Below are 12,599 nucleotides of genomic sequence, written 5' to 3' on the forward strand. Positions count from 1 at the left end.
GCCTAACAACATAAGAAAGGGAACTGGACTCTCTTAACTGTGTGAAAAAAGCTGGATACACACAGGTGACTTACAGCACCTCAGATACTCATCAGAAACCAAAGTGAGAGAAAGAAAATCCAATTATGAATGTTCTTTCCCTGACCTCATTCAGCATTTAGCAATGTCAGCAACTACAGTGACTTCATTCCACATTCTTCAAATGACGACCACAAATGACTACCGTCCTTCCACAAGCCCTGCATCTTGCTCATAATTATTTTGCATAGCAGCAGAATTAGTTCTTAGTATTACCTAATTCTTCTTCCATGGTGGGACCTTTATTTTGAGAATTGGAGACGCCAAGCACTCTGTTAAATAATATAGAAAAGGCACTGCCCCAGACACCTGAAAGGGAAAAATAAACAGTGAATGGAGGTTGGTAGAAGAAAAAAACTCAAACATATACTGCGGTATTTAAGCAATTATTGGAGCACACCTCTGATTTTGGAACATGCTACGTCATATGCTCAAAAGCAACAAGGAAACAGGGAATGCCAACCCATGTCTGTGAAATCTTTCAAATGGATGTCTCCAAACAAACTGAGAACTCTGCTGCTTGTTGGACAATTTATGGGATTGCATTTAAAACCCCCCTGTGTTGTGGAGTCTCCTTCTGTGCAGACATTCCAACCCGCCTGGACACCTTCCTGTGTAACCTCATCTGGGTGTTCCTGCTCCATGGGGGGATTGCACTGGATGGGCTTTCCAGGGCCCTTCCAACCCCTGACATTCTGGGATTCCGCGAACTACCAAAATTAGATTTAATTTAAAGTCTCGGTCACATACTCACCCATCAAGAAATGCAGGGGATTTTCATTATACTTCTTCACCACTGTCCCCATAAAAAATTTGCTTCCAAACAAATCAGGAGACATGAAAGTGCCATACTTGGCCATACCAATCTCATAGGGACTGAATTCCACCCAGTCTGCAAAACAGGAAACGCATTTGATTTAATTAGCAATCTCAACCTGAATAGAAGCAGAGGATATTCATCCAGTGTATTTCATTCATAAATGAATGAAACCTCGGTCCAAACAGAGACATTTTAGTTACACAGGAAGGTAAATAACCAAAAGGAATATCTCTGAGGTTGTACAGAAGTCAGAATTGTTTTATTTCACATGACGGACAGTCTAATGTCACAGCAAAGAAGGAATTGTCATTCTCTCGTATCACAACAAACTATGGTGGAAGAACATGAGGCTGTAAAAACAGATGTCTAAAAGTAGCGATCGCGGAGGAGAAAAACAAAACGACATCTGGTTTCCATCTCACGCTTCGCTGTCACACGAAATGCCACGTGGGTCCAACTTCCAAGTTTCTTTCATTGTGATCCTACAACAATGTGGAGGGCAGAGAAAAAGGCGGCAGAAAAAATACTTAATAGCAGAAAAGTTGGGAAAGATTCTAGGAGAGTCATTTTGATTCCGCCAAAACCTGGAGTTTCTAGTGAAATCCAACTTGATAAGGCAAAGCTGGGAGGCACCTGAGAAACTTATTAGTACTAAATGACGCAAAATACATTTTAAAAGTACATGATTGAATAGAGAGCTCAATAAAAATATGGCATAAAATGTTCAAATGCATTCTATGACCTTAGCAGAACATTTCAGCAGTGATTTACATTCTGTGATGTATGTATTTTTTGAAAACGGATTTTAGCTGATTTTGAAATGTCTTCTTTGATTAGGGAATTCATTTCAAAAAGGGAGCAATGGCAAACAAAGAATACCCTATGTTGTTAGTATTTCACCCATTCATCTATTTGATGGTCTACATTTTTAGTAGCGATTGATTTGTGAACAAATCAGAAATAACTCTGAAATAGAAAGGTGAAAGAAACAGCTTTGAAAAATGCCCACAAGTGATGGGACACCATCCACTCCTCGAGATATTCGGTGTTTCTGTGGAAGCGTCAATACCAGCGTTAACCACTCGTCCTGAAAAGGAAAGGTTTAATCACGATCGCTGAGAGTTCCGTTTCACGGGGCAATGCTTATCTACACTAAGTCAAATAAAACATCCTATTTTCCAAATAAACCACCCACAGGTCTTCGCATTCATTGGAACAGACGGAAATTCCTTCCTTGGGGAAGACCCAGTCTAGGAATATAACAGTATTTCCCTTTAGATGCACAAAGAGGAACTGGCAGATAGGGATTCCAGAAGCATGTTGACGGCAAAATGGAATTTAGAATTAGAATTAATTTAATCTGTGATAAATGCCGGTGGCCGGGAAAACACGCAGAGCCTGAGGCACGAGAGCTCTGAGCAGCTGCAGGAAACCCTGCTCCAGCGCTCCCGGAAATTATCTGCTATCATTAATGCATTTCAACTTGCATCCACATGAAAGAGTTCATCTACAGCTGTCATCTAGTAAATAAGAAAGTGTAAATAGTCCTGTCCAAATCTTACTATGACTTTCACATCAAGCTGTTCCGTTCTAAAAGGAAAAGAAAACATACAAAAGAAAGGATCAAGATCTAGCTTCCTATATAATGATATAGATGACAGCCTCAAAAAGCAAAACCAAGATCCGCGGGTAGAGGTGATGCCTTTATTAGACCAATTGGTAAGGTCAGAGAAGTTATAGACCAGCCTTCAGGTACTTCTGGGTTCGCTTAGAGAACATCATTATTAATTAAAGATAATTTTATTTTTAAAATGGTAAGCAAGTACCTCAAATAAAACTTTTCATAAAACAGCAACTCATCAAAACCCCTAATACTTTCATTTTAAGCAAAAAGCTTTCCATTTCCTAAGGAGGAAAGTAGACTTTCTCCCATGAAAAACGTAACCTAATTTACACCCTCATTTTCCATTACAAACAAAGTTTTGACAGCAGCTTCTCCAAATAATCATTTTAGGAAATGTGGATACAATGCCTGACTTATAAACCTTGATCCTTACATTCTCAGTCTTGTATATAACTATATATATATATATAGTTATAGTTTTATATATATATATATATATATATCTCCTTTTTTTTCATACAGCATCTAGCACAATTGGACTCACTCTCAACTGAGGCTACTAGGTGGGATTAAAACCTACAGCATAAATAAAAGCAAACCCCCCTTTTGTGTTACTAACAGTACTTAAGACTCTGTACAAGTAAAAAAGAGGTAGTAGATCATCTTTGTTTAACTTTATTTTAACTCTTATTAAAAAGAGGGATACTTCTGTCTAACTGAAGACATTTTTTCCCTGTTTCATACACTAATGTTAAGCAGTTTTCTGCTGTTGGAGAAACAGCAGCTTTCTTGTTGTCTTGACTCAAGCAATGTACTTATTAATAGCTACTTCATGGAATAGCAATATTCTTCACAATGGGCAGGAAATAATCTTTTTGTCACATATACAGAATAAACCTTGGTTGCCACTTAATATTTCACAGCAACCTAAAGTGTTAGACTTATTTTCAGGAAAAAAAAAGAAAGGTTACAAAATAGTCTAAGAGTAAGTCTCCAAACCCAAGAAATAAAAGGCCATTGACCTATAATGAAGTGTGTCTTTCCATGGACAGGAAAAAATGCATCTTAAAAGCCTAAAATAGGCCATGAAAAATATGTCTGTACGATAGTTGATCTCCACAATCTTGATGCAAATACTGCACCAATTGTATAAATATGCACCTACTGAAGTATGTGATCCCTGAGTAACTTTGTGTTTTCAGAACCACCAAACACAAATGTGTCCCTTTCCCCATCACCTTTGAAAACCCCTTGGAAGTGCCCATTTGGTATCTCCTTCGACATGGTATCTCCCTTAACATGGTATATCCTCTGACATGGTATATCCTTCGACATGGTATCTCCCTTAACATGGTATATCCTCTGACATGGTATATCCTTCGACATGGTATCTCCCTTAACATGGTATATCCTCTGACATGGTATATCCTTCGACATGGTATCTCCCTTAACATGGTATATCCTCTGACATGGTATCTCCTCTGATATCACACATTCCTATTTTTGAAATAAATTCAAATCTCCCCATAACTCAGTTTATAACAACACCAATTCTGTTAAGCCCCGAAGAATGTTTTCATATCACAGCAAATTCTTTCCTAATCCTCACCATACGACTAATAACTTCAACGTGTCCCAAGTTGCAGGGTACAATTAGTCTCAGAAGTATTAAAAAAAACAATAAGAAGCTCTTTTTCAGCCACGCGCTGCTTTTCACAATTGACTCATCCACAGCTGGAAAACACACCTGCAAACATGAGCTCCGAGACATCTGGTTTGACGTGGAGACACGTGAAGAGTGGGAGAGCGCACTGGGCACGGTTGATTTTCTCTTTCATGTCGCTCAGGGTGGTGTCCATTCTCTGCACGAAAAGAAAGATGTTACGTCCAAACAGATCCTGCCCATGTCTGGGAAACTACCCACTGCTCGAAAATCCTCCAAGAGAAGGAAAATGGACAAGCTCAGTTACTGCCAAGAAAAACAGAAGAACTTGTAAAAGGAAGTAATTGACTTGAATATCTTCTAAGTGCACAATTCAGGAAGGAAGGAGTGGGAGTAGACATGATGTGAAGATGAAATAAGCATGAATGATATAAAAAATAATGTGACCAAAAAGCAAACAGCACTGCTGGATGAAGTAAGTTCTTTGCTACACTTAGAGGAAAACGCTCTTAGGCAGAACCACCATTGATCATAATGTATTATTTGTATTTAATCTGTGCTGCTTCTGGAAAGTCAACAAAGATCTTTAACATCCCTTCAGCATCAGAAACTCACCTTAGGGATCACAGTTACTAAAAGCTGCGTTGCCCGTTTTTCAGTATTTTAGAGCATTTAAACCTAACGGCATTGCGTAGTCATGAAAAATACAGGTGTAGAAAACACGTCTGTGAAATACAACAGTATGAAGCCCTCTTATGGTCTCTATTTTTCAGGAAAACATGTAATAATAAATAGAGATGTGGATATTTCACCTTGAAATTAGTATTTTGTTAAGCAAATGTTGCTTTTCTTATAGTAAAATGCACATGAAGAGGTGATACCATTCTGTAATTTTTGTTGCAATGGCTTGAGTGGTGATTTTAATGGATAATACACAATGTTAAGAGGCTGCTGCAAGTACCCAGCAGTTGAGTTCATTTCTGTTGCACACGAATGCACAGTGTTTTCCTGGCTCTTAAATAAATTAATACCATTCACAAACATGTCCCAGAGCAAGGAAAGCCTTTTAGAAGTGTCTTTTCCAGTATTTGTTCAGCTGTAACTTTAAACATTCCTATTGCTAAACAATGTCACCAAGGTAATGTAAAAAAAATAGTATCAGTGGTTATTATGCAATAGTTTCACAGCCCTAATTACCATCAAGAAATGAACTCACGTTATGGATAAGTGTTTCACCTATCAGCATTCCAAAGATATCGGTGAAGGTGACGGGCTGGCCCGAGCTTTTCTTATTCCACAGCGCTTCGATGTAGCGTTTGACTTTCTGAGGAGTGAGCAGCAGAAGTGGGTTGTGACTCACAGAGTTCATCAATTCTTGATTAATCTCCTTGGGTCCTTTCTCTGGAAAATCCGGGTGCGAATACAAAGTCGACATGTACCTGCAATGGAAAATTTGCTCTGTAAGTACCGAAGCCCAGTTCAAAGTCACCTGCCTGAAATGCACAATAAGTAATTTGATCCAATTACTGAATGAATCAGATTAATTCACTCACCATTTATACAGTAAATGGTCATGTCTTTTTCTCAAGACATAGAAAGCTAAACAACTCGTTCAAAATGTAAGCATACAGATACTCATAGATTTCCATAATGTGGATGATGTAAAAGATCAGAAAGTATTCCTCATATATTTATTTAAGGGAAAAGAACAGAATCATCATAAGCAGAAAAAGCAGCTGTCAGGGTGTAGGTACATTTTGCAGATGGGAGGTCCTGTAAATACACAGCTCTGTAACTCTTAAGATGTACCTCTCTCTGTCACTCTCCGGTTTATTATCACTATTCAAAAATCCCTAAAACATGAGAATACCGAGATGGCTCCATAATCAGATGAAGCACAATAACTACAGTGTGCGCAGAGATTTAATTGACTCTGGAGATTCAGGACAGGCAAGTCAGGCAAATCCTGGTTTTCCCACTAACTCTGGAAACTGCAGTTTTGTGTGCTCAGACACACCTGTGGACACGTGTGGTTCGCACTTGGTTGTCTCAAGTAACACGATGGGTAAAGACTCAAGATGGGCCGCTGAAATCTACTATTAGGTTGGTGCAAAACTGATTGCCATTTTTGCCTTGTTGAAATTTGCCATTTTGGAATACATTCTTAAAGAAATGTGGTTATGTTATACATCATTTTAATGCGCTTTTCTCACTTTATGTTTTTTTGCTGCTGACTTATCACTTTGTTTATTTTAGATTTATTTTAGGCTACGGAAGTGATGTGAGACAGAAAGAAAATTCGAGCAATGTTCTTATTCAAGATGGGTCACAAAGCAGTGGAGACAACTCGCAAGATGAACACGGCGTTTGGCCCAGGAGCTGCCTGGGCTCAGTGGTTCAGGAAGTTTCGCAAAGGAGATGAGGCCTTGAGGATGAGGAGCGGAGCGGCCGCCATTGGAAGGTGACAACGACCAACTGAGAGCGATCATGGGAGCTGGGCCTCTTACAGCTACACCAGAAGCTGCCGAAGACTCAACGTCAACCATTCTATGGTCGTTCGGCATTTGAAGCAAATTGGAAAGGTGGAAAAGCTCAATAAGTGGGTGCTTGGTGAGCTGACCGAAAAACAAAGAAATTATTGTTTGGAAGTGTCGTCTTCTACACAACAACAACGAACCATTGCCCGATCGGATTGTGATGTGTGACAAAATGTGGATTGTACACAACAACCAGCTCAGTGTGTGGACCGAGAAGAACCTCCAAAGCACTTCCCAAAGCCAAGCGTGCACCACAAAAAGGTCACGGTCACTGTTTGGTGCTGCCGCTCTGATCCGCTCCAGCTTCCTGAATCCCGGCAGAACCGTCATACCTGAGCCGTCTGCTCAGCAAACCGGTGAGATGCACCAAAACTGCAGCGCCGGCAGCGGCATCGCTCACCAGAGAGGGACGATTCTTCTCCACGACAAAGCCAGAGCGCACGTCGCACAAACAACGCTGCAAAAGCTGAACCAATTGGGGTATGAAGTTTTGCCTCATGTGCCACATTCCCCTGAGCTCCCCCAACCAACTCCACCTCTTCAAGCATCTCAACAGCTTTGTGCTTTCCAAGAGTTTGTCGAATCCCAAAGCATGGATTTTTACACTACAGGAATAACCAAACTTACTTCTCATTGGCAAAAATGTGTTGATCATAATGGTTCCTACTTTGATTGTGTTTGAGCCTTGTTACAATGGTTTAAAATCCATAGTCCAAAACCGCAATTACTTTTGCACCAACCTATTAGCTGCTAATTTCACTATTACTTATGCAATTAGCTGGCTCGGGTATACATACCACATTGCAGGCATAATGCTATAATTGCGCAGAGCGGTGAGGTACACGCTGCGTGAGCTCAGCCCTGAGATCACTGCCCGGCGCTTTGCTGGGCAGCATGACGAGCCCTGGCGCGGGGTGATGTAAGAACTTGACTCATGAGTCCGTGCGCAGCCGCTGGAGCCGAGCGCGCACGTCAGCCCGCGGGCGAAACGCACGGGGCAGCGGCTTCCAGGTGAGCGGAGAAAGGGAAACACAGGATGAAGAATTCAGTGCAAGGTTGAAGCCAGATGACAGAAACTATCGGAGAGGTCAATGCATTGCTCCAAGGTTAGGCATGCAGCTGGGCAAGTAAGCAAAAACCTGCCTCTGTCTCCAGAAAAGGAATTCTCCAGCCTTCAGGAAAGAAAAAGAAAAGAGCATTATTCCCAAGTATAGATTGCATGGAAAAAAAAAAAAGAAAAGAAAGGGAGTGCCAAAGTGTCAATTTATTTATTCATCAAGCACGGAAAGACTGAATAGGTGACATCACCAAGACAGCAAAAGCAAATTTGTTTAAATGCAACTGCTTCCAACATATGTTTCTGACTGAATCAGTTCAGATAATCTTGCTATTTTAATACCGATTTTATAGGTGTACATTACACCAACTACGTATTCACTCCTGGGCTTTCCCAATAAAAGGACGTTGTGGCCAGCTGACTGACATCTTTGCAGACCGTGGACTACACACCGTTCCCCAGGAACACAGTGGAGACTTTCCACACCGCATCGGGATACACTATTGGTCTTTATGCAGCCAAAACATACCTTCCACTTTGTGCCAATCGGACAAAAGCACATTCAGGTCTCTCAATAGACAGTGGTAAATCTGCCCCCAACAAGCACTACTGAGAGAAAACCCAGGTTCCAGGGATGCAAACTATTTAGAGCTACATCTGAACAAGAAATTTACTCTGGCTGATGAACGCTCACGGCATTTCAGAATCTTCTGGCATTCTGAAGGATTTCTGTCTAGTCCGGGAGAGGAGAAACAAGCCTCATACAAATCAAAAATAATTGAAAATAAACCACACAAGGAACAGAATAGATCATTATCTATTCCAAAAGACTTAACGACTTTGGGGTTAGAGTGTGTGGAATCAAAATTCATGTGCTTCCTTGGTTAAACCGGGGGATAAAACTCATCCACACAGATTCCCTGCTCATTTATATTTAGCTAGTCCAACAGAAGTCTTTTTCCCTTACTCTCGAAGAAATGAGACCTTCATTTAACCTTATAATTTAGACTGCAAGGAACCTCGAGCTCTCCAGCTGAAGTCAGACGAGGTTGCTCAGGGCTTTGTTCAGTCAAGTTCTGCTTTCACATGAAGAATTCACTGAGTCAGAGAAAGAGAACGACACCTCACCCAGTTAAACAAGGATGCGGTAACACATCCCAGAGCTTGACCACTCTCGCTGCAAAATCATTTCCCTAATAGCTAATCGAATGTCCCTTGCTGTAATTTAAGGCCATTACATCTCATCCTCTCGCTGCCCATCTCCAAAAAGAGGCTGTTACAAGTTTAAAAGTTCGACTGTAAAGTTAGTCTGTAATTTTTCACTCAATGAAAAAGAATGTAGTGTTAAGGATTCCAAACAGTTAAGAAATTTGGACTGAATTTGTCAGATGTCTTTGGCTGACGAAAATTACGCGGCTTTTAAATGCGTTACATCACGTCATCGAAGAAATATCAAGACAAATAGTTTCAATGTTTGTAGTAAGTGTGATTTGGGGCATTTTTTATCAAAGCCGAGAAGACAAAAGGTTATGGTTTCCCAGCACTGGGCAGGGAGAAACCCGCTCAGTCAGAAGAGTAAGTTGATGCAGCCACAATCCCGGGGTTCAAAGCGTTCTGCTGCCCACAAACGCTCAGCTCACAGCACTCAAAATGCCTTTCACACAGTGACATCACTCTGATTTTTCCCTGTTGATGCTGTTTCTCTCAATGGTTTGAGGCATCCATTGAATCAGACACGAGGACATCATCACTACCTGCTTAGGACATTCAAACTGAGATGTCTCTGTAAATCTTTTCTCCCATCTGACAGGGAGAACTGTTTGAAAAATCGATGTAATTTCTAAATTAAACAGTGACAATAGGAGCGATATGAGGCAACCCACAGCAGGACACTCTGCAGCATGGCAGTCCATCGATGTGCTTTCCTACAAGCTGAAACACACCTGCTCAAATCTCCTTACGCTAAGAAAGAATTAGTGAACAGGTCCTATACATCCCCAGTAAATCCACTAAGAAGGGGACTACTGAGTCTAAAACGGAGCAAAAGATCTTCCAGTGATGTTGAGAATCTCTGAAAAGTGCCTCAAAATAATATAATGCACTTTTGGTTGCACGAGGCATCATTTTCAAATCACAATGCTTTTCTAAATTTCATCAGGAAAATAAAAAATATGTTGCATTTATACCAGTGGCATGAAGTCTTTTTTTTTTTCTGGTTATCAAGATGAAAGAATCAGCTACAGAATACATAAAACATCAGCTGTTGATTCAGAAACGTGGGTGCATACGTGTAGCATCTTTTTTCATCCCCTCCTGCTGTCAGAACTCCTTGGAGATGACCTGGAGATGGAGCCATTCTGGACCACCCCAACCAGCAGACTTGCCCCACCAACCTGCTACGCTGCCGGGCAGCCGCTCCGTATGTCTCTGCTGCACTGATTGTGCATGCATAAAATTGTCTGTGAATTAGAAGCTTAGAAATAAGTCAAGTCTCACAAAAATTCCTTCTTGAACTGCCTGAAGAAACAGTGAAGAAAAACAAAGGGAAAAGCCCCTTACCACGTGGATCCCGAGAGACCAGCAACGTACGTTGCGCAGTCCAAAACTCCCGATTCGTAAAGCGCTTTCATGACGCCAGCAAAGCCGACCATGGCGCGAAATCCACCTCCTGAGCCCAGCACTGCGATCACTGGCACCTGCAGAGACGAGAAGAACGGCGTATCACCACATCAATGCTGATAAAGACTTAAAAGTACTAAATAAATGTTGTTCATCAACCCCCAGTCAAACATGCTTGTGCAATTCATAGGTGACCATCCCAAGATCCTCACAAAAAGACCTGTGCTTTTCCAAATCGGGGCACAAAAGCTCTAGCACGCCAAAAAGAAGGTATTCTGCAGTCTCGCAGTGGTATGTGTGTAAGAGACAACAAAGCACTTTAACAAAGCACTTTGAGATGCGACTTTTAAACAGTGTGCGTGGAATGGAACAGTACTGTAATCCCAGCCATGAAGTCACCTGTCCCCAAGAGTGACGCTCAGTATCGGTATGTCATTTACTCAGGCCTTTCTGCTTCACAAAGAGCTGGAAAAGGAAAAGGTTCTTCCCCCAGAGGTGCTGGACACTGAACAGGCTCCCCAGGGAGGTGTCACGGCCCCAACCTGACAGTGTTCAAGAAGAGACTGGACACCGTCCTCAGACACACGGGGTGACCTGTGGGGTGTCCTGTGCAGGGACAGGAGTTGGACTCCATGATCCTGTGGGTCCTTCCAACTCAGGACATTCTGTTATTCTCTGATTTTGGGCCTGCAGCGCGGGAGGAGAGCGCTGCCGACCACGAGCAAGAGACGCCAGAACCCACCGGCAGCACGAGAGGTCCTGTCTGCCGCGGTGGAAACCTCACGTTGGAGCAGAGCATGATTCCTTTCGGCTTCCTACTTATCTTATCCCTACGGACACCCAGGAGGTGAAACAGCACATAACAAAGCACCTAGCAGGCAGGGACATAAAGGGCACTTAAATGTTTCTAGATGGTTACTAGAGTTACCTGAAAGGAGGTTGGACCGAGCGAGGGTCGGTCTCTTCTCCCAAGTGATAAGACAAGAGGAAACGGCCTCAAGTTGCGCCAGGAGAGGCTGAGGTTGGATCTGGGAACAATTTCTTCCCCAAAGGGCTGTGGGGCATTGGAACAGGCTGCCCAGGGCAGTGCTGGAGTCACCATCCCTGGAGGGTTGGACAGACGGACATGAGGTTCTCAGGACATGGGGCAGTGCCAGGGGTGGGGTATGGGTGGAATCAATGATCTTAGAGGTCTTTTCCAACCAAAAAGACTCTGTGATTCTAAATGCACCTGGCTCCTGTGCAGGCAAGAGGAAGATCTGCCTGAGGCAACACGAGGGCAGGACAAAAGCAGGAATGCCCAAGAGAAGGGAGCTGCAAGATTGCTCCTGCTGGCAGTGACAGACACCTCCCACCTGCAGCTCTTGGCCTCAGTTCAGAGTTCTGATGACACAGGAGCAAACGCTGTCAGGGAGGATGTGGGACTGCTCAGCACTGCAGGCAGCAGTGACACAGGCAGGGGATACCCCCGCCAGATCCCCCTCAGAGCAAGAACGAGGGGCGCAGGCACCCCAGATTGCAGCCTTGTTCTTTCCAGTCTGAAAGAGGAACAGCTCCAGCAGATGCTATCAGGCTCAGGCAGTGTCACCAGTGAGACTCTTGGCTTCTTGCTCACGAAGCACTGCGTGCTCATGCAGACGGTCCGCAGGAGAAGAAAGAAACCACCAGGCCAACAGAGTGAGGAACACCTACATGAACGGACTTGCTAAACTAATGAGGAAGACTTCAGACAAACTTCAGTGACAAGGACCTAAGCGAGGAAAGGCTGCAAACGTTGTAAAGGCAGGAGGAACGCAGGGGAGAAAACGCTGGAAGTGAGATCTGTGTGTTCCTGCTCCAAATGAAACATCCTCCAGTGTCTCTAGACTGATGCACAAGAAAAATTGGAAGTTCAAGTGCAGCCACGGGCCTCTGACACAATCAGAACGTCCTAGATTTGGTGGGACAGCAGGGATGCTTGGGACGTTGACATGGATGGGTGGAGGAGGGAATGCAGGCAGGGAAAGCATACAAGGGGGCTGTGTTCTACGGGAAAGCAGCTCCTTGGTTGCACAGAACATCAGGATACAACCAGACACACGTCTTTTGGGAGTTTCTGGGCTGCGATCAGAAATAAAGCACTGCTGGGGATGTGGTGGCGCTGGGATTCAGACTGGGATGAGCCAGCCAGGGACTTCTCTGAAGACCAGAAGTGTCTCGAT

The 12,599-nt window shown here is 43.0% G+C and overlaps 1 protein-coding gene across 2 annotated transcripts in view; it reads right to left on the reverse strand.

The window, feature by feature from the left end:
• Positions 1 to 12,599, reverse strand: part of PLA2G4A (phospholipase A2 group IVA) — a gene marked incomplete at its 5' end in the record, with an annotated part of 60,069 nt that overhangs the window by 13,074 nt on the left and 34,396 nt on the right. For both annotated transcript variants that reach the window (XM_080348568.1, XM_080348567.1), the window contains 5 exons: positions 295 to 387; positions 833 to 970; positions 4,270 to 4,384; positions 5,402 to 5,624; positions 10,339 to 10,475. In XM_080348568.1, the coding sequence (XP_080204694.1) occupies positions 295 to 387; positions 833 to 970; positions 4,270 to 4,384; positions 5,402 to 5,624; positions 10,339 to 10,475 (706 nt within the window). The remainder of the gene's footprint in view (positions 1 to 294; positions 388 to 832; positions 971 to 4,269; positions 4,385 to 5,401; positions 5,625 to 10,338; positions 10,476 to 12,599) is intronic.

Source organism: Nesoenas mayeri, assembly GCF_963082525.1.
Source record: "Nesoenas mayeri genome assembly, chromosome: 8".
In the NCBI taxonomy this organism is placed as follows: Eukaryota; Metazoa; Chordata; class Aves; order Columbiformes; family Columbidae; genus Nesoenas; species Nesoenas mayeri.